This window comes from Anabrus simplex, chromosome X, assembly GCF_040414725.1.
Source record: "Anabrus simplex isolate iqAnaSimp1 chromosome X, ASM4041472v1, whole genome shotgun sequence".
Taxonomy (NCBI): domain Eukaryota; kingdom Metazoa; phylum Arthropoda; class Insecta; order Orthoptera; family Tettigoniidae; genus Anabrus; species Anabrus simplex.
The window spans coordinates 219747174-219771121 of record NC_090279.1 but is presented as its reverse complement, the minus strand read 5'-3'; the positions used below and the strand labels follow the sequence as shown (position 1 = coordinate 219771121).

The following is a 23948-nucleotide window of genomic DNA, read 5'->3' as shown; positions in this document are numbered from 1 at the left end:
CTTGCTTAAAGTGTTCTGAGGTCGGTAAATTCATGAAGCAGGATGCTGCCCTACTTGCACATAGTCCAAGTGAGGATCTCTCCTCTAACGGGTTAGGGACCACTGGTGCATTGTATAGTCCTAGCCGCCTGAGCACAAGGAGGGCCAGGACTCAGAATATGTCCGAGATGCCCACTCCCATTCCATAGCAACTGGTATCCCGACTCTCAGGACCACTTACTAGGCCACTCAGCCGTTGCCCATGGTTCACGAACTAGGACGTGACTACAGTGACCCACAAACATGAACCATCCTATCGTAATAACAGCCTAAAATGAAAGTGGCAGTTTTATATCAACCTCAAACTGGAAGTGATGTGACCTCTTTTTCCAGCATAGTCGCATGTTTATATCGGTGATTTATACAGCTTATGACCCACATGCAGCAAACAAAACAAAACACTCTGGATGTGTTTCTTTTTCATTTCGTCAATACCTAACACAGCTATGTATTGTATTGTACTCATTTAACATTTATGGGTGCATTACTCCGTTTATTTGCAGTTGGAGGTAGCATGGAGTTCTACTTGTAACTGTCTTATTTGTCTTCCAGACGATACGCCCTCCACTGCTGTGATCGTGTGTACCAACCCGTCGGTGGACAGTGGACACCAGTCTGAGCCATATCTCGACGACATAGGTCAGTTTGATCTTTCCCTCCATAACTTGTGCGTTCCAGACTATTTATGGAAAACATTTTAATGTCTTTTTAAACACTTCAGGAAAGACATTTGAATAGCAGAGACGACTCAGAGATGATATTAATAAATTTGAGAATATTGTATGTCCATCTGTCATTCTCTTTGAATGGAATAACCAGTAACTTACCAGTATTAAGGTAGGAATGTCGACAAATCCCCGCACATGGCTTTGTCTTCATTTGGAGAAGTGCAGAAATATTGTTTTTAAACTCAAGAATTCTGCTCTCAGCAACTGCCCCTCCCCTTGTGTTACACTTGTACTTTGTTGGTACCGGTATTTTATAAGTGTAACTGTTGTCATCATCATCATCCTAAACCATCTCCAGTTTCCCAGGTGTGGTATATGAGCCTCCTCCATCTCATCCTGTCCTTGTACCATTCTTCCTCCACCAACTTGTCCCAATCATGACCTCTCAGCAGTACATCGCTCTTAACTAAATCTATCCATTTCCTTCGTGGCCTTCCCATGGGTCGTCTTCCTTCTACCTTTCTGTCAAATTCCTTCCTTGCAGTTCTGTTTACTGGCATCCTCTTCATGTGACCAAACCACTTCCGTCTTGATATCTGAATCTTATTGAGGAGAGAATCATCTATTCTTACTTCTTCTCTAATTTTCTCATTCCTAATCTTGTCTTTCCTGGTTTTCTGGACCATAGTGCGTAGGAATTTCATTTCACCTGCCTGAAGTTTGGAATTATCTCTATTGGTCAGTGTTGCGGTTTCGAGACTGTATGTAAGAATTACGACTTTTGTTTTCATGGGTATTTGCTCATCCCACAGCAGGTGTCTTACCTGGTGGTAAAATTGTGTTGCCTTATTGATTCGATTGTTCACCTCATGTTTTGCTAGGTTGTCATTTGATATAACACAAGACTGTTGTGTGAGGTGTGGAAGCCATAGCCTTGCACACTAAACTCGCTAACTACAAGATTTTGTCATTTCCAATTCTTGCTTCACTGAATCTATGAATTCACTTTCCTTACTGTGTACTCACCTTCCCTTTCCGGACAGTAAATCAGGCATTTCAACTTTTATCCAATAGAAATGTAAGGTAACAGTCTACCCAGAGCTTTTCTTTGGGATTATTTGTAACATAGCACTTTGATGTGCCCAGGTTGTTCTATTGACAGGCTGTGTACACCATACAGTCTGATGACTGAGCACACCAGCCCTTGTCCTAGGTCTTGTTTTTATCTAGGAGAACCATCTTTTCCTTCAAAATTCCTATATTAAACTGTGTATCGTCCTTCGGTTACAGCGAGAGCCCCATCACTGACGCATCCGTTATTATGAGCGATTAAGCGCGCACGATTTTTTCCGTTACTGATATTTATGCACCCCAGCGATGATATTGCATGCAATCGATTATCTTCGGTATCGTTTCCTCTCTATGTGCATTCGCGAGTTCTCTCGTCGACATTCAAAGGCGATGTTGGAATTGATTACTAATACCCGTCAACTGCTGTTCTCTAAAGAAAATTCGAAATGAAAGAGGATAACACGTTTTCGTAATAAATGGGTAAATAATGTGGCCGATAGCAGTTGTTAATTTGTTAAAAATAATGACTGAAGTAAACGATATCTTGATTTGAATGTTATATACGGAAATTAAGTAAGAATGTGATACACCTCAAGATATGCCAGAGTACATCACTGGTTTCAGAGGAGATTTCATATCTTCTCGCGCCTAGTTAAATTTCGGAAAGGCTATTTACATGTAAATTTTTTGCGAATAGGTTATAATTTGCGTTTCAAATATGTTTTCATGATACATTTACGGTTACGTTAGGTGATGCCGTTTGAAAAAGAAAACTGAAGTGTTTGCCACAGAAACCTCTGAAGTGATACTGTATTTCTCCGAATCCAAGACTTTTTTCTCAGAATCTCGTGCGAAAACTCGAGGGCTGTCTTGCATTCGCGACTTAACAGTAAGTTAATGGATACCACTAGCAACTACCATGGTAACCACGCTTCTTTTCACACGCGCACAAAACTCGTTGACAATAAACGACCGGCTCTTTAGTATAGCCTACATCGCTATCCGCGACAACCGGTTGCACAGTGCTTGTGCGTAACATCACTGGATCTCAGGAAATAGTGAAGAGAGTATGGCATTCTATTAGCTTCTACAAAAACGTTTCTCAAATCTGCAGAATGGCATCAAAACATGCGAGCCTTCAAATTCTTAGAAAGGCCATGGCTGCTCAGTGGCACAGTTATAACGCGTCTATTGTACTTGATGCTTAGCAAAATTAAGTTTTATAGACAGCAGGAATATTTTCATGATGGATAGTCGTATTGTAAAGATACGTGGAAAAGGTATTGCCGGCAAATTTTCAACAGATTCTCTTCGGTATTATGCCAATTTTAAGTTAATGGTCCTTAAACCCGCGGAAATAAAGAAAAATTGTGCAGCCGCAAAAAACCCCGGCATGACGAAAGTTAATGTTCGGCATCTAAAAATGCGTAGGCCTACTGTACAACAAAGGCATTCATATGATTTTACAAAGTACTTTTTGAGCCTGATTTAAATTTTTTGAAGGAAAAAGTTGGGTTCATCTTGGATTCGGAGAAATACGGTAATATCTTTTCTCAGAATAAAATTTAACATACACTTTCACGTAGTATCGGATTTCGAAAAATAACAAACAAGTAAGCCGGTGTGGACATCATCTGCGGAAGCGCAAGTTTTGAACAAACGTATTGCCGTTTAATATCGATTTTAATGTATATGAGGGGTTTCCCGACTTTTATACAAAAATCAGATATAACGACAATCCGTTATAGGGAGTAAATGGTTCACTGTTATGAATTCTCGCTATAACGGACTTCTACTGTAGGTGGGATGTGTTCTTCTAAACCCATATTGTTGTTGTTCAACCTGAGGATTCTTTCCATTATGTTCAGTCGATATGAGAGAAGAAGGTAGTGAAACTATGAGGCCTTCAGTCCAGTCTTCTGGGATGTTTTTCTTCTTTCCATATTGTGTTCATGGGCTTGCACTCCTTGGACTCCCACTGCCTTGATGATGTCTGCGCTTAACTCGGCTATGCCTGTCGCGTTCATTTTCCTCGTGCTCTTTACAGCATTTTCTGCATCTGTCCGTGCCAGACGGGAATCATTTTTCCAAACAGTTTGTTCCTCCTTTGTCTCCTGGGATTCGTTTTGCCACTGTATAGTGGTTCAAAATGTCCCATTTCATCCATATTCTCTTTTTGCTCGCATTCAACTTTATCAGGTCTTATTCTTCACTACTAGGTGGATATAATACTTCTTACGGTATTACTGTCATCTGCTATGTGAAGTCAGTCCATGTTCTCTCTTTTTCGGATGTGATAATTCTCTCTATTTGAGCTTCAAATCTTGATAGTCTTATATTTCCTTCATTTCTACCCACATTCTCTGTCTGTTTTCTTACATAGTTCTTTACTTTACTGTTGCTAATTATCCATACAAATCTTAAAATGTGGTTCATGTTAAGTTTGCTGTAGAGTGAGCACAAATAAAAATCTCTACTTTTGCACAGGAAATGACACCAATGAAGGTGATGAATGATGTGCTTATAAGGGAATTGATCTCAGTGAAGCATAAGTTCCCTGCACTTAGTTTTATATCAATGTCTTTGTAGAAATGTGCAATGGATGTTAGTGGGTTTGTTCCATTGCAACAACTGGGATATATCAATGAAATTTGGTGTGCATTTAGGTGCTATATAAACAATAAGGAAATGATACGTAGAACTTAACCACATCGACCGCTCAACCTGTAGAAGAGCCAACTTACTGTTGCTGTAATTTGAACAGATCACCAAGGAGATGCGTGTTTGTGACATTGTTTAGTCACCCTTAATTTTCCACTATAATTGGGGGGGGGGGGATAAAATCATTGAAAAGAATGCAGAAAATGTTTCAAGTGACGAGGCAGCAGGTGCTGCTTCTGCAGCCTACGTTTATTGATGCTCTTCCACCCTCCGCATCCTGCACGGCAGCGTGTTCTGCGTTAGTAGGAAGTGTCCAGTACGCAAGAGAACAAGTTTTACGGCATCTTTCAAGTTTAATGCGTTAGAATGTGGACCGAGGCGGCGAGATGTAAATACAAAGTGCAGCCCTGTATGACTCGTTATTGGCGTAACCACAGAGACCAATCATTCGGAGAAAAAATAAATTTAGTTCCTTCCTGCGTGTAAAGAAAGGAGGATACGAAAATATGGACATGAAATTTGTCGAGAGGAAAACAAGAGACAACGGCAACGCTGTAGATACAATATCATATTGGTTCTGTATTGCTGTGCATAATAAAATAATTCCTTTAAATCGAGTAGTATATATTTTCCACCATTGAATTCTTAATTACATATAATAGTATATATTTTGGTATATTTGACCTTTTATGAAAGTAACATGTTTATTTAATATAGTCATGATTATCATCCTCCTTTCCACATATCCACCTTCTACCATTCCTCTTCCATCATTTTGTCCAAGTTTCTTCTTCTTGTACTCCTCCACCTTGTTTTAGGTCTCCCTCAAACTTCATCACCTCCGTAATCTTTAAATGTCCAAACCATCTTAGTTTACTCCTATCAGTCTTAGGTTTTATATTCTGAGTTCCTTTCTAATGTCTTCTTTCCTATCACACATCTTAGGTATTTCATTTTGGCTTGAATCAACACCTCCTAGATAATAAGGCCTCACAACTGTTCCGCATGTCTACCGTGACGTCACTACGCGGAGGCAAGCTTGAACCTTCTCAGTGTTAAGAAAGCAATGAGTGTGGCCATGTGTCGGTGCAATTATGTAGAAGTGTTTTAATTATTTTAATTGTACCAGTTGCGAATCGTTGTGTAGAATGGTGCTAAAGTGTTGTGTGCCCACCTGCAAGGGAAGTTACGATAATGATAAAAAAGTCCATGTGTTTAAGTTCCCAAAAGATGAGGTTATGCAGCAGAGATGGTTACGTGCAATTCCAAGACAAGATTACAGAGTTACTAATTACTCGGTGGTGAGTAACTGTTACTTTTACATTCTCACATAATCATAACGCACATAGGCCTATTAGGTATTAAACTACATGCAGCAACTGGTGATATGTAGGTATGTTTACTCTCGTAAGATATGAGGTTATGTTAGCTTACAATCAAGGGATACATTATTATTATTATTACCCGAATTAGATTTATTATACTCATTAAACTACATGCCTACATATGTAGGTGTACTGTTGTGAAGGAAATGCAAGTAATTTTTCTGTGTGCCGATGACCTTCGATGCTAGGCCCCTTTAAACAACAAGCATCATCAATTTCTGTACATGGATACATTAAAGCAACCACATTGCATAGCATATATAATAATTGAAGAGGACATGACCTCAAAAGTGTATTCTAAAGGGGTTTTATTGCAGTGTAAATTTTCTAATGTAGACAAAATTACCAACACAAATGAAGTACATTCTTTAGTTACAAAATTCCATAGCTACATTACAGGGAATGAGTGTAACAGTGTGCAGAAAGATACAACGAATAAGTTAATTCTAGGCCTGGTGGGTGAAATGATCACTGAGGAAGATGACCCCACGTTTAATTTAATAAAATCACAGTTAAAACTTTCCTTAGTTCCTATACACAAAAGGGAGTATGATAATGATTTTCTTGTTATTTGTTCAATCTTCCAACTGATTTCTCCTCATGCTTACAAATTTATGAGACATAGAAGTAATTTAATTTTGCCACATGTTAATACTTTGAAAAGAATATGTTCCAGTCTGAATGGTAGCCCAATATTAGAACAGAACCCTACATATTTTCTGGAATATATAAAACAGAAAGTTCAAGGTTTTCAATAGAATGACAAATTTGTAACATTGATGGTAGATGAAATTCACATTAAACCATACATGGACTTCAAGGGAGGGAACATTGTAGGTTCATGTGCTAACACTACCAATGTTGCTACATCAGCATATGTATTTATGATCCAGAGCATTTTATCATCAAAGAAGGAAGTAGTTCATATTCTCTCTGTGTCCAAGTTAACAGGTGATGATTTACACAGTATCATGTCAAAGGTTATTGTTGGTTTGAAATCTATGGGATTTAATGTTCTGGCTGTTGTGACTGATAATAATGCTCTCAACACCAAAGCAATGTCAACATTTTCAAATCCACCTCAACTTAAAACTGAGTATTGCAATCCTGGAAATCCTAACAAGTCTCTTTTTTATCTCATTGACACTGTGCATTTATTTAAATGCATCAGAAATAATTGGCTCAACCAGAAAACTAATGGTTTGGAATTTGTGTATCCTGACTTTGATGATTTGTCTAAAGTTAAAGTTGCATCTTTCAAAGCTATAAGGGACTTGTTTGAGGCTGAAGGGAATGACCTTGTAAAGCATGGGTGTGGTTTGACTGTCAAAGCTCTATGGCCTTCAAGTTTTGAAAGACAAAATGTGAAATATGTGTGTCAGTTGTTTTTAATGACCATATAGTAAATGAGGGCACAGCTGAATTTGTAAAAGTAATCACCACCTGGTGGCATATTGTTAATGTAAAGACCCCTTTCAAAGGTGTAAGACTTAATGATAAATTTCAACAGCCTCTCACCAACAAACCTGGTGATGAACGGAAGGGTTTTTTAATGAAGTTTGTTCAGTGGTTAGATCACTGGGATAATCTAGGTCTGAAATGTGGCAAATTGTTTAGTCAAACGCATAGGGCTCTTACTCAAACAACTTATACAGCTAACAGAGTTTTGTTCTGAAGTACTGAAATGGTCATATTTTCTTCCTGGAAAGTTTCAGACAGATGCATTAGAGGCACGATTTGGTGAATACAGGCAACTTGCAGGTGGCCATTACCATGTTTCTGTTAGACAGGTGTTTGAAATTGAGAAAAAAATAAGAATCTTGAATTCAATTGAACTGTCCATTTCTAATGGTAGGAAAATTGTTGTAAATGATATTGTTGATGAAGATATACTGTTAGATCATGATTATTGTGCAGCTTCCTCATTTCAAACATTTACAGGCGAGCTCAATATAACACTCAGATCTTGACAGCACATCTGGTGTTGCAAGTGTTTTAACATACATAGCAGGTTATTGTTGCCATTCTCTTCTCAAGAAATTAAATTGTAATTACTGTGCAGATTTCTTAGTTTTGAAAGATGTTACTGTTAGAAATAGTCATCATAATGTTATTGACAGCCTCAATAGGGGCAATTTGAAATATCCTGCAGAAACAGCTGTACACTTAGATACATACACATATGTCATCATAAAAAAGATGTTGAGGCCAGAAAGTGAGAGAAAATTTCTTAGCTTAAATACTAAGAAGTAAGTGATGTGACCCTGCAAATTGTTCTCTCAGCTGATGAATGTATAGACGACACGTATGAATGTAGGGAGCATACTTCAGAATATTTGTATTACAACATTATTTGGAAGTGTACAACTATTCTAATAAATAACTACTGCAGGAACAAAACCAATGAATCCATAAAACATTGTACAAATTCAAGAAAGTCTGTAATTTTCTCAAAATGTACTCATGTAATAGGCAAAAGTATCAAAGTCGTTTTGCATTACTAGCATGCTTGATATATGATGATGTATATCTTATTAACTTTAATGCCAATGTGTTATAATTTGGACCTAGGCCTACCTACAGACCAGGTGAATGTTATGCTCCTCTTCCTTAATATTATTAACTCAGTGTCTTTCTAAATTTTCGCAAAATGGAAGTTTGTAAATAAATGTGAAGTTAGTGTATCATATTTTTGTAGTACAGTCTACATGTTAGGCCTAAACTAATTTTGTGCGTTCTCTTTTTGTTTTAAAATCATTTACTGTCTATTCAGTGCCTATTTCAATTGAAATATGTTTGTGAATTTCAGTTCAGTGTGTTAGCAAGTCAGCCTGGAGTAAGTTAACATTGTAAATGCTGCCGTGATTTAAAACAATCTTTAATGACAGAGTCTCTAAGATACGGTAATAACGGCAATTTAATTCAATGTCCCTTAAAATTTAAACTTTATTTGTTGGTAAATAAGTTATTCCACAAGCTAAAAGTATTAAAATCATGTTTGTGTGTGACCATGCTTTGCGTTTCTTTGGATTGTGATCGCCTCCGTGGCGTGACGTCACAGCGCTGTTGTGAGGCCTTATTATCTAGGAAGTGTTGCTTGAATGCAACTCTCCTCCCTACTTGGTACAAGTCAATTAGGTTGTTTACACTTCCATACAAGGTTTCTTACTCCATGTCCAGCCTTGTATTCTGCATTAATTCACTCGCTAGATATTTGAAACTGACCATAATATCACCATGGTCACACTTTTCTCTGCGCTCATTTTCATAGCACACTTTTGAATTTTCTTGTCATTGCATCAAGTTGTTCTTGTACTTACCTCTTTGAGCTGTGAGCTTGCATTCTGGAGATAGTGGGTTCGAACTCTACTGTCGGCAGCCCTGAAGATGGTTCCCTATTGTTTTCCATTTTCACACCAGGGAAATGCCGGAGCTGTACCTTAATTAAGGCTACGGCCACTTCCTTGCCACTTCTAGCGCTTTCTTATCCCATCGTCGGCTTAAGACCTATCTGTGTTGGTGTGACGTAAAGCAAATAACCTAATTTCAAGGTTAATTTTTACTGCAAAGTGCAAAATGAAACATTTATTGAGGACTACCTTTTACAGATAGATACACAACCTGTAGATCTTTTTATGATCAATAATTCTTACACATAAACTTGGGATCTATCATTGATAGTTTAGGCATCATAAACCAAGAAAGTGTTGAATAATTGTTTTTTCTTTGACTTCCTTCACTAAAATCACCCCTACTCACCTTCCATTTTTTTCCTGGATAAATGCTGTATCAAAGTGTGGAAACTGCATCTCATTCCATTTGGTGACTCTCGAGATGAACACAACACATGTAGATCTTGCCACTTAGTACATTGTTTGTTATTAGCTATCATCAGCAGTGGGAGTTAAAGAACTCTTCTTGTCGTAGGAGAACGCTTGTTGACTCCACCCTCAGAGGAGAAGGAAGCTCAGGACACGCTGGCCGTGGCCGAAGAAACTGCAGAGGGGAACAGCCAGAGTTCCCGTTCTACCTGCATCTCCCCGGCCAGTTCCCAAGGTGGAGTGTACTCGGTAGGAATACTTCTTAAATCAAGTTTGATTTCTCAGTTTGGGAAAGGACAGGTCAATTTGAGATGTGCTCTCTAGTGTCATCACATGGGATACATGCCAAACACAAAAGGAGAAAGGGGTGAATAAAAGTAATGGAAAGGAACACACAAACCAAGTGTAATGAGGTCAATATCCTACAGTGGTGGAGTAGAGTACAGCTGGTAATACAGGCTGAGTGATGTCCCTGTCTCTGTATATAACAGCTTTGAGTAATAGAAATGTAGTAAAGTTAGAGTCAAGTGCTAAGTCAATAACTAAACATGCCAACTCAGTGTTATAGCTAGAGAATGGATATTTCGCAGTCACACTTTTCACGAATTTTGGGAAAACGTAGTTTCACAAACTGTCAGATTCGTGGGAAAGAAAAGATTCCAGCACACACCAGACATCTGCAAAACATGTTCCGGCCTTCGATTCTCACAAAGATGGCAAAATATCTCTCGTTCAGATGTTAGTGTTTTAACAGTGTCCAAAACAAGATGAAAACCAGGCAATGTTTTGGGAAACGTGTAGCAGACACATTCTTAAAAACAAACATACTAATTTTGAAGTTGGAAGACAAACATGTGAAGTCGTTCATGTATGAAATCACACAAAATAAGATTGCATTTAATTTTGTTTACCGTATGTTAATTTACATAAATAAGAACAAAATATTTTCATGAAATTTGGTAAAGTTTCATTTTCAATTGGCATATGTACTGTTATATAATCGGCGTAATGTTATCTGTCATCAATTATTTACTAAGCAACTTCTTTTAAAAGCTTCAGCGGCAATGATGAATGAAAAGGTGGAAGAAGTTAAGAGCAAGCTTTCAGGACAGAAACTGTCGTATATTGTGATCAAATCACAAACAAAACCAAAGTTGCAATATTTAAAGCCTTGAGCTTCTCAAAACAGCAGATTCAAAAACCTGCTCCAGAGCAGACGTTATCTACAGAGCAGTGGGTAACCACATGGATATACCTATGTTACCATATGAATAATAATAATAATAATTTGAAGCATGGATCATAGAGATAATTCCAAACTTCAGGCAGCTGAAATGAAATTCCTACGCACTGTGATCCAGAAAACCAGGAAAGACAAGATTAGGAATGAGAAAATTAGAGAAGTAGGAATAGACAATTCTCTCCTAAATAAGATTCAGATATCAAGACTGAAGTGGTTTGGTCACATGAAGAGGATGCCAGTAAACAGAACTGCAAGGAAGGAATTTGACAGAAAGGTAGAAGGAAGACGACCCGTGGGAAGGCCACGAAGGAAATGGATAGATTTAGTTAAGAGCGATGTACTGCTGAGAGGTCATGATTGGGACAAGTTGGTGGAGGAAGAATGGTACAAGGACAGGATGAGATGGAGGAGGCTCAAATACCACACCCGGGAAACTGGAGATGGTTTAGGATGATGATGATGATGATGATGATCATGCAGAACAAACAGGACATAGATTATGGAATATAACAGCGCAACAAAATTAATCATCGACAAAGGAGAAATACAGCAGTGTGTAATATATTTTCATGATTAACTAAAGTTTTGGGATACGTACATTTATTGACAGAAAATACAATTTACAGGATTTGAACACACAATATATCAAGACCCTTGCCACTGATAAAAATAGCAAGTTGGGAGGCATCATTAATATCCGTGCTGGCGGGAGCCATTTGACAGACAGTGAGATGAGTGATGATACTGGCCTTGTAGCTAGAAACCGATTCTTAATTCATTGTAAAGTAATGTAAACCTATTCTTTAAAGTAGTTATTTTTCTATATTACTCAGTCCAATATATAGTATTCAAATATTTAAAGTTATAATGTAATAAAACTGATACAGATTGATATGTAATCCGAAAGATTTACGGCGTCCTGCAGCCTGTGCTGGCGCGTGCACCCCAAACTGCCTCAGCTAAGCGGCGTTTACATGATCGCTTTCCAAGCCACTTTCCAGGAAAACTACAAGACTTACGGAAATATGTTTCAGATAAGAAATATGTCAGGCAATTTTTTACATTTTTTCCCGCAGACAAAATTTTATTGGCTGAAGAAATAAAAACTTGGCTGCTCACTGAAATTTTCAATACATGATTCTACAGATTTAAATTTACTCGTTCAAGATTTTATTTTTAATAATTATTCAAAGTAGTTTATATGAAAAATAGTTATACCACTGAAATCAGCAGTCTTTTCTGAAGCTTGTAGTATAATTTGTTCTGAAACATTGTATTAAGTAACATCAGGAGCTTGGGAGAGAACAATCTGCCTTGCTCTCCAAAATTATGTGTTCAGTGAGACATTTCTTCGCCAGTTGCTACATAACCTTGGCAACAGCGTAATTTCTCTGACCTGCTTTATTTGGTGGCCGCGACAATTGAAGATTTTCAGCTTTTTGTATCTAAAGTGAAATCTTCACTTTTGAATACACGGGTATAAAAGCATCACTTCAGGAAGTTTCAGGTCAGTGCACACCACTGTTTACCGTGCCTGTTCACATATGTGCTTATCTTGGAACAAACCAGTGGTATATCTTGGAGATCGCATAAGAGATGTGTTGATATTCCTCAAAAGTGAGGAATTTGGTGGGCAAAATGCTGGAGTTTATTTACTTTAGAATATACAGGAGGATGGATCAATTTCTGATGGAGTAGAGTCTTTTCTTGAAAGGGAATTGAATAGTTGCATCATTAACTAAATTACTTTTCTAGAGAGCCAGTTGTATACTGTTTGTTTAGTCCTCAGCCCGAAGGCTGGTTGGATCCTCAACAGTTCCGTCATCAGCTGTCATAGATGGCCTAGGCATCACTGAAGAGGCGTACTAGGGAAATGAGGAGTGAGGTAGTTTCCCGTTGCTTTCCTCCCCAAGTCAGAAGTTGCTATTACATATCAGTCTGCCAAGCCCACTGAAATGCATCCACCAACCGAACCTATGAACAACATTTTCACACCATTCATAACAGGGACTGGCTGCATAAGGAATGGCATTACTAGCATCGCTCATACCTCAGTCACTTTCATTTTGTCAAAGCCAAGGATAAAGCTGAGACAGATCAATGAAAGTAAGTAACAATATTGCGGTACCGCAAGCTTCACACAGTTTGATAAAACTGTAAGAAGTGGTGAACATTTCACAATTTTTGCTAAAAGTGATATGGATGCATGTGAAAATGCAAACTGTAAATACAATATTGTTTTGTCTGATAGGGGCCATTGCTTGTATATGGAGAGCTAGATTTCCAAAATCTCAAAAAGTTCAATTGAAAACAGTGATTTTCCCATTTTAAAATTCTGTTTTCTGCACTTCCAATTCAACTAAAAATTCCAATCTCTAGTTATAACAGGTGTGGGGTACAAATTAACTGTCTGTGTAGAGCATGTTTGAATTGTCCAAGTTGTCAACATACCCTCTGTTGGCTGTTGTCCACAGACAGAACTGTTGGAGACATTCGGGCTGAACCTGCATAGGATAGACAAAGATGTCCAACGCTGTGATCGTAACTACTGGTATTTCACAACGGAGAACCTGGAGAAGCTACGCAACGTTATGTGCACGTAAGTAAGTCTTTGTAAATGGACTTGAAAACTCCCTGTATCTCAGTATTTAAAACTCTAAAATAACTAAAGACTTGGACAGGGATACAAAGACACATCACTGTACAGATGGCATGATTTAAATTGTAGTGTGAATTAAGAAAGATAGGAAGCACAGTAATTAATGTTCTTGCTTTTGCTGATGCCATATACTCGGAGTCAACTCAAGTCCTGAGCGGTCTCTTTGATATGTTATATAAAAACCGCTTGCATTACCCCCCAGGTTCAGGGCAAGAACCGTGTTGGAGAAGGCGAATGAGGCGAAGTGCTCACCCGCGGAGAGATATATACCTCAGTTCTTCAGATGACTACCGGTATAACATCAAAGCGACCGCTTAGGACTTGAGTTGACGCCAACTATAGCAATAATTGCTGAACAACTAGATATTAGTAACTAATTTAAATAATTTGTTAAGAAGGAAGTCACGCCTTGCAGTGTCGACTTAGTCAATGTAACTTTGAAAGCTTTTCAGCCTGTAAAAGGAACCAGGTATGTTATAGTGTTAATTATTAGTGTTAGACAGGCTGAAAAACTTTGAAGTCTGGGAGATAGTGGGTTCGAGCCTCACTGTCGGCAGCCCTGAAGATGGTTTTCCGTGGTTTCCCATTTTCACACCAGGCAAATGCTGGGGCTGTACCTTAATTAAGGCCACGGCTGCTTCCTTCCACTTCCTAGGCCTTTCCTATCCCATCATCACCATAAGACCTATCTGTGTTGGTGCGACTTAAAGCCACTAGCAAAAAAAAAAAAAAAAAGCTTTGAAGTTACTTAAATAGATCTGCACTTAGAGCTCTTCCCCAGCTAGTAGATATGCTGTCAATTGTGTACCTGGTCTTTTCTTAAATGATTTCAAAGAACTGGGAAATCTCCCTCAGTAAATTATTCTAATCCCTTATACACTTGCTATAAACTAATATTTGCACTTGTCTGACTCGTTGGGTGAACGGTCAGCGTACTGGCCTTCAGTTCAGAGGGTCCCAGGTTTGATTCCCGGCCGGGTCGGGGATTTTAACCTTAATTGGTTAATTCCAATGGCACGGAGGCTCGGTGTATGTGTTGTCTTCATCACCATTTCATCCTCATCACGACGCACAGGTCGCCTACAGGCGTCAAATGGAAAGACCTGCACCTGGCGAGCCGAACACGTCCTGGGATATCCCGGCACTAAAAGCTATACGACATTTCATTTCATTTCATTTTATTTGCACCAATTTCTCTTCTTGAATTCCAACTTTTCCTTCATATTATGATCTTTCCTACTTTCAAAAACTCCATTCAAGCTTATTTGTCTCCTAATGTTATTCCAACACCCCTCTACTGACAGCTCGGAACATGAGACACATTATTTCAGACACACAAGGCCAAAACGTTGGCAACCAGGAATGAGTTAGCTGGAAAATTTATAATGTCCAATAATGGACCATTTATATTGGTATTACATACCACTTAGTTGAGCAGCTTGTCTCCTTACTCTCAAGTCTTCCCAGCTCAAACTTTGCAACATGTTCATAACACTACTCCATTGTCAGAAATCACCCAGAACAAATCGAGCTGCTTTTGTTTGGATATGTTCTATTTCTCAAATTAAGTAATCCTGGTGAGAGTCCCAGACACTGGAACCATACTCTAATTGGGGTCTAACCAGAGACTTGTATGCCCCCTTATTTACATCCTTACTACAACCCCTGAATGGTCAACAGCTTGGAAGGAGGAAGAGGGCAACTAGCAATGACCCAACAGTGAATATGGCGAATGAACCATCGTACGCTCGACACAATGGCGAAACGGACAGAGGAAAAGCCTGTTACCTTTGAGGTTCCCCACGATCGTGGAGGCGGACACACTGGCTGTGAAGGCGCTGCTGAGCCTGGGGCAGTTTGTTGCAGTTCCAGTGTCTGAAATAATGTGTCTCATGTTCCACGTGCTGTGATGAATGGGTGTGGAATCCTAGCGTGTGGGTCACTTCCTGGCAAGATGCGATCCACCTTAAATACCACATGAAGAAATCTGTAACCTTTACTTGCAACCTTGTAAATATGATTGTTTCAATGAAGATCTTTCCTTGTGTTAACACCTAAGGAGCCTCCATGAGGTATTTTCACTCCATCAACACAACAATTGAAACTGAGAGGACTTTTCCTCTTAATGAAATTACCAACATGACTTTTCACCCCATTTACCATCATACCCTTGTCTGCTGTCCAGCTCGCAATACTGTTGAGGTCTTTTTGTAGTTGCTCACAATCTTGTAACTTATTTATTACTTATTTATACAGAATAAAAGTAGCCTTATCTATGATCCACTTCTTTACTCATACCATATAAGATAACATAAAGTTCCAATAATAGTTAGGTAACATCACTCTTAATAATTACAGGATAGGAGAATGCTTCACCTACTCTAATTCTGTAAGTTGTGTTTTCTAGAAATTTAGTCACCCATGCAGTTCCTCTTTTTTCTAGTCCAAAAGCCCTCATTTTCATCAGTTAACTCCCACGATCCACCCCCATCAAAAGCTGTGGATAGGTCGATAGCGATACAGTCCATTTGACCTGAATCTAAGATATCCTTTATATCTTGCTGAAATCCTAAAAGTTGAGCCTAAACCCAAACTGCCTTATAAACACCAGTTCATAAAAGAATAACAAGAACAAAGTACATGGGCCTAAAAATACATTATGCAAAGAAGAAGTTTATGAGAATTGGTAGAAGGAAAGAACACCAACAGCAGATCAGTCGGATTGTACTTCACGTTGGAAACCACAACTTCCAAAATTTAGATGTACCTACTTTGTTGCAGTATTAGCCAGTAAAAACACTGAATATTAAATTCAGCAAACACAAGCTAACGGAATCCATAACTGTTCTCTCATCATACAAAAATATAAAACCATGGTACATTTGGAGCAGAAAATTGGATTTTGAATAGGAAGGAAGGAAGGACATCAGAGAACTAGAGGTGAAGAGTGTGGTGTACCAGATTGTGGGTACAGGTTCAGAAAGATATGAGGAAAATATACCAGAAGATATAGTGTACTGTAAACACTAGGTCTCCCTAGCATAGGCAGGTACTGAGTAAGAAATTAAACTTTGATTCACTGGTGTGGAGTTATTACTGTGCATACTCAGCAATTTGTAAGTAAGTACAGTAAAACCTTGTTAAGACGTTTGTTTCTGCAGGGAACAAGAAAAAAGAACATGTTAAGCAAGAAAATGTACCACTGAATACACAAATAAAAACTATCAAACAGGCATGTAGAAACACTAGATATTGATTTTTGTCCAACACGAGGGCATTTTATGTTGTGTATTCGTGGGTACAGTGGGGGGTCATAAAAATATCCAAGTATTATTGCAGGTCACACACTTTCTAAAACAAATGTTTGTAGAATCCTTTTATTTCGGACCAGTGGGTCACACTCCAAAACAGTGAATTTCACGTTCCACTCAACCATGTGCGATGTACATCATGAAGGCAGTGCTGCCGCCATTTTAAATCCAATAAAACTTCAACCAACTTGAATGTGTGAGTTCCAACATTTGCGTCACCTCTGACCAGTCCACTTTCTGACAGGTTTTAATTTTGTCTCATTAGTAAGGAATTTCATGGCATTTTCCATATTCATAACTAGGCTATCATAAGACAAATATGCACCACGCTAGTCAATTTCACACTGTACCACTCAACACAAAATAAATTTTTAACTTCTGACTGGAATGTGAAATACAAGTACAAACAGGCTCACTGTGTTATTGAGCAATCTTGATGCGAACCGGCAAGCAATCCTGAACATTCCGGAGGCTAACGGCTTGCTCCCCGAAGGTGTAACTTATCCTGTTCAGTTTAGGAATTCAAGGTCTTTTCCCACAACTGTGACGAAGGACCTTGCCTGAGTTGAAAATCACATTCTTTTCACAAGTGATGACAAAGAACATCTTCATGGCTAGGGAAAATGTCATTGTACTAAGCGGTAATAGCAAAAATTCATGACAATATAAGTGAGGTATTTTGATATAGATTTAATACGATGAGAATCGGGACTCTGAATTTATGACGGCTAAGTGGGAAAATGTGTTAATGGGGAATGCACTAATGAGGTTTCACTCTGTTAAGGAAAAATCTTCCCTTCTCATTATTAATGCATGGGGGAAAAAAACTTTTGAGCTTTAAATGTTTTAATTTGCCAACTTTATTGCAAATGGCTTATCCATTCATTAACTTCTGGTCAATTTGGGGTAGCCAGAGGTTTTTGCCAAAGTTGCTGAAGACTGATAGGAGCAGCTGTTCTTTTGCAATTTATAGATTTCAAATTTCTTCAGTTTCAGTGGTCAGATGACTTGGGTGTGTGTGGAGACCATCTTGAAATTCATTAAACATTAATTCTATGGCCACAACATCTTACAAGTCGGTGATGGACCGAAAGTGACCCTTAGTTCCTTCTGTGCATCATTGCTAGAGGGTTCAAATCTCTGGATTACTGAAGCCAAGAAAAAGTCAATTATGTTCAATGTCAGCATAAAATATTTCTGGTCCTCAGATCACTCAACAGAACTGAATCCAAGCAAGTAGTAGCAGGGAGTGTGGAGGGGAAGTGGGTGTATGACGCCTTAAAGTTTGATGTTTCTCTCTAACTTTCACTTACTATTACTATGTAAAATGAGAAAACAAGTCATTTCAACCTTCTCAACATCAATGGTCATTTTACGATTTTATGAGTGCAGTTCTTCGTTATGAATTTTATGAACAATTCACATCAATATTATTGACAACATGACTTGGAACTTTAGTCAAGTTTGCTATTATTTTATTTTAACCCTTTTGCTCTCAGGCTATTTTCACCAGTCAAGCCCAAAACACTCAGGCCATTTTCCATGATTGTACATGTTAAAATGTAAAAAATTGCCATATAAAGAAATCCCCAGTTATAAAATTGAAAAAAATCACAGTAGTACACTATTTAATATCGTTTTAGGAAAAAAATATCCCAAAATTGTTTATGGCATATTTTACTACAAAATAAATTTTGAAATTTGAAAATATATTACAAAAATAAAAATCGGTTTACAAATACTAAAAAAAGTAATATGTTCTTTAGTGATATTGTTGTTCAGTCATTCTGAAAATAAGAGCATTTAATTCTGTATAAGATGATATAATTTTGTTTTTTTGTATCCTTATTTACTCGTGAGTTACAGCACCTGACGTAAAGAACTGTACACGTACCTTCCAGAGTCAGCATTTGTGTTTTGGAAAACATTCTCCTATCATCAGTACCTGTAAAACCCGAATCACTCTTCTTCTTTATCTACAGCTTTTCCCACACCTGTGGGGTCGCGGGTGCGAACTGTGTCGCACATGTGGATTTGGCTCGTGTTTTATGGCCGGATGCCCTTGCGGACACCAACCCTATATGGTTGAGGTAATCACTATCGCGTGTTTCCGTGGTAGTTTGTAGTGTATTTTGTTGTCTGAATATGAAGAAGAAAGTGTTGGGACAAACACAAACACCCAGGCCCCGGGTCAGAAGAATTAATCAATGGCGATTAAAATTCCCGACCTGGCCGCGAATCAAACCCGGGCCCTCTGAACCGAAGGCCTCAACGCTGATCATTCAGCCAATGAGTAGGACTGAAATACGAATCAATATCGGCTATAACGTCACTGTCATCGTTTAAAGCATCTAAATAATCTAAAACATCCGAATTATTTAGCCTAGAACTTGGCCCATCCATGTAAAAAAATTAGGCCTACTCGTGGCACGAAAATCTAATAACACGAAATGTTAAACTAAAATTCACTTGAGAACACTGATAAATGTAGAATATAAACAAAATATAATAAACAATAATCTATTATTAAAATTGAAACAATAAAACGAAGGAAAACGCGTATTTTGAAGCTTAAATGAGACTGTACTCGCAAGGAGCACACTTCAACTCGCCATGCGGTGAACATACGCGGTTTGATAACTTCATTTGTTCCAAACAGGTGAGCTTAGTGTCTCTATCTCTCGAGAAAAGTGTAAACTAAATCCAAAAGCTACTATTGATGTCTTTTCCTGACATCTGGGAGTCCATTAAGGTACTTATACAGCCATCCGAACACAAAGCCGATAGATCGGCACGCTGAGTGTTTTAAGCAATACCACTCGAGCCGATAGATCGGCTCGCTGAGCGTATAAGAGTTAAATGTACTTGTGTATGATAGTGTATTGTCTTACCAATCTGTTAATGTGATTTCATATCTGATGTGTTTGTGAAATATCCTAGCTGATGTCGACACATGTTCTAGATATAACAAATTATCTATGTATTGAATAGGTAGATCGTTTAAATATAATATTTAAGTTTATTCTTAAATATTTACTACTTGATACTCGAGCTAAGGGAGCGGCTGTGGTGGTCAACCCGACTGAGAGATTTGAATATAACTAGTGTATTTGATGACATCAGGGCTATCCGTGAACCAAGCTGTGAAGACCTAAAAATAAATGCAGAATTCAGAAATGGGAAGTGGTGGTCTGATTACAGGCGCAAGAGAGAATTTGCCAAAAGAAAGTCTGGGCTTCTTGAGAAAAATGAGAACACCTGAATCCACCATTCAGGCTATACCAGACACCTTCACAGTATGTGTAATGTTCTGAAGAAGTGGACTCACATCCTCGATATCTGCTTCCTAGAAAAATAGCAATAAAACATAGAAATTGTAATAATGAAAACTGTAAAATCCATTAGCAGGCCAGTCAGTTTGGTTCAAAGTGTGCTGAGCTGATGATGTTGTTCTTACAGGTACGTGTGGGAACACCTGGACGTGGGCTACATGCAGGGGATGTGCGATCTGGTCGCTCCTCTACTCGTCGTTTTTGATGACGAGGGCACCACCTATTCTTGCTTCTGCCATCTCATGGAACGCATGGCAGCCAACTTCCCCAATGGAGGAGCCATGGACACACACTTCGCCAACATGAGGTAATTGTAATGGTGTGAAATAGTTCCACAACTTCCTCTTCTTGTGGCACCTTACGTCACACACATATACGATAAACACAACGACAGTTGAGAGTAGGAAAAGGAGACCAGGACACTCTGCTCATCTTCTTCTGAGCCCGTGGTGTGTTTGTTCCTACTTCCACCTTCATCATGAGGGCAGCTATCAGCACTCAGTGAGGACCGTCGTCTTGTTGTTAACAGTGAAGGCGGATAAACATAGAAAAATGGAAGAGACATAAGATAAAGATGAATACAGGTGGTAAAACACAGGATGAACACAAAATCATCCCAACAGGTCAATATAAGTAATGGAAAATGAATTTTTATTGCTATAACCGTAATGATGGCAGCTCATAGTGGGAGGTCTAGAACTTGACCCTCATGAGAGGTCTTCCTTTGACCTTGGTGTTCTGAAATGTTTAGAACATTTATAATACATGTATTAATGATTACAGATAAACCTCAGTTATACATTTTCAAAGGGAGACTGCTAAAATAATGTACCCCCTGTGGGTAGGGACAGAGACGAAGAATACACCCACATATCCCCGATAGGTACCATTATGTGAGAAACACCACGGGTCTGAGCATTGCCTATGATTAATACCATTACGTGATAAACAGCACGGGTCTGGGCGTTTCCTGTGATTAGTACCACTAAATGAGAAACACCATGGGAATACTGGCGCCCGTGATTACTACACCTAGGTGAGAAACATCATAGGTCTGCCTTACCTGTGCGATGTACAATACTTGTGAATAGTACCATAATGTGTGGAACAACGTGAGTCTATGCGACTTTTGATTAGTACCACAACTTTAGAAATACCACGGTTCTACTTTACTAGTGATAAATACCATTATGAGGGGCCGTTGACATGGATTTTGGACCCCCTTAGACAATAAGCATCATCAATTCAGCATTGTGCTTTGGAAGCAGTCCCTTGGTCAGTAATACTGTTGTTTTAACATAGTTTCTGGGAAAGTGGGGCATTGCAGGTGGCACTGATTGTTTTAAATTCATATCCATCCATTCGTTCTTCATCATCACATTTTGAATTCTGGTCAGTGCATGATTTTGGACATTAAAATTGTCATTACATTAATCTCATTTCATACCATTAGGGGCTGATGACCAGTAGCATCATCATCAGCTAAAATAATGTGCAAATGAGAAAACGTAAAAGTGAACTTTCGTAAGGAACTGAAACTGTTTTATTACATTATTACTCAAACTACTGTATAAGAAACACATACACTGCATTCTTTAGAGTACAGTACTTGTATGGTGCCTTTCACTGGTTTAAAAAAATCATCAATTTTTCTTTGCTTCTTTGATTTTTCCCTGCAGTCGTACACTAGTTGTTTATATGCACTAGTCACAGAAACGCTGTGAACACTTAGGTTTCGTCATGATAGAAATCACCGTGTGAATTGTCTCGTACACACTTTCGTTCTTTAGGCTGATACAACGTGTGGAGAGACCTTCTTCACAAAACACAAATTCTTCAAATCCAACATGATGTTCCAGATGACTCCAGTCTGCAAGGCATGATAAATCGGAAGTAGTACTTTCATCGTCATCTTAATTGTCCCAGACTCCTGCTCTGTGATTCCAGCTTGCAGACTTCACGCTGTGGAGGCTGACCGAATGAGGTGCTACAAACAAGGAATAACATGCGGTATAAATCTTACAAAAACAATTGCTCCTGCAGTACAGTGCAATCTAAAGTAGGCAGTTTTGTACATTGTGTACAGTAAATTACAAATTTTGATATTTCTTTTCCTGCATCAATATCAGCAACCAGCAGCTTCTGAAAAAGAACCTTCATGCTAATCCTCAAATCCAATGGCTACAAGGAAGGAAGGCAAGTTCCACGTTACTGAAGGTTGGCGAGCTGGAATGTGCAGCACAGTTGTCTAAAAGGAGCAAGATTTTTCTTTGTGGACAACACATTCTGTCATTCAAGTTTTCCAGATAAGTGGTGAAAATTACACTCATCCAGGCTTTGTTATTGGCCACCTTTTAGGTAGCGAGGTTTGGCTGAATTTCTGATGGCCAATGGAGGGAGCTTAGCAGTTTCATCTGCAGGTGTTGTAAGATGTACTGTTAGGCACTCTTTGCTCCTTTTGTCCCCACAACAAGGATAGTCCTTCTCTGCGAGAGATTTGTCTGGTAGGAGGTTAAAGAATATCCCTGTTTCATCACAGTTATAGATGTCAGTAAAAGTGTAACGTTCTGTAATTCTGGGAATTTAATTTTCTTTCCAATGACAGACTGTATTCTTGTCTACACGGTTGACCTCTCCACAAATCCTGCAGTTGGTTATGGCATATCTCTTCTTAAACTTCTGCAACCAGCCAGAGGAAACTTTTAACTCTTCTGTCATGTTAACCCTGTCACTACCAGTGTTGCTCCTAAGCAATGTGTATTTCAAGGATACTACACCAGTTTTTATTTTGACTGGTCCCTTCAAGCCCATTGTTGCCATAAAGCTACAGGTATGTGTTTTCATAAAATGACTACAGATGCCGCTTACAACACTGATCTAGGTGGCAGTGTGTGTGTTTATTTTGTGAAGTGAATCAGCTGGCTGTGATCTAGTACCACCAGTGTTACAAAATCACGTTTCAGAACAATTAATGGTGAGTTAACTTTTTATATTAGTGTATTTGTCAACTTAATGTACTGTTGTAAGATTATGTACCGCGATAAATTGGAATATGTATCATAACTAGTGAATACGTCTTATTAGAAAATGGTGTTGCTCTCAAGCGACATTGCGGTTAAGTATAAACAAATCATTCTAACCTAACTTTTACCAACCAGATTGTAATTCCATTTTTTATATGTTTTATGCCAATAGCCAAGATGAAACCGACACAAGTAAGGAATGAAAAGGACGTTCTTGATATTCTTGAACAGTTATCAGATGGAATTAATTCTGAAATAGATTATCAGATTTTGAAGACTCAGAAGATGAAACAGCTGTATTTCGTCAAGCATAGTTGTGGCTCTCACAAATGAGCTTCCTGAACACAAAAAAAACTTCAAAGTTTACTTCGATAACTGGATTTCTTCTCTTCAACTTGCTATAGCACTGAAAGAAAGGGTATTATTTTGTGTGGGCACAATACGTAATGACAGGATGGGTCAAGTGTCGTCTGAAGCTGAATTGAAACGCTCTGGAAAAGGCAGCTACGACTGGCGTGTGGAAAAGGACAGTAATGTGGCACTTACAAGATGGTATGACAGAAAATCAGTGAATGTTATATCAACTTATGCTGCAATTGATCCAGTATGGAAATGTAAGAGGTGGAATGCATCACAAAAAGTAACCTTGGAAATAGATTGCCCCAGTGTTACAAAAGAGTATAACTTCTTCATGGGAAAGGTAGATTTGGCTGTTATGCTTCAGGAATTGTACAG

General features: G+C 38.5%; 1 protein-coding gene across 1 annotated transcript in view; it reads left to right on the top strand.

Annotated features, from left to right (window-relative positions):
- The window catches only part of LOC136886441 (small G protein signaling modulator 2), a 202004-nt gene that overhangs the window by 149481 nt on the left and 28575 nt on the right, over positions 1-23948 (top strand). Inside the window, exons 20-23 of the mRNA XM_067159218.2 lie at positions 592-678; positions 9752-9894; positions 13363-13487; positions 20318-20497. Coding sequence (XP_067015319.2) covers positions 592-678; positions 9752-9894; positions 13363-13487; positions 20318-20497 — 535 coding nt within the window. The remainder of the gene's footprint in view (positions 1-591; positions 679-9751; positions 9895-13362; positions 13488-20317; positions 20498-23948) is intronic.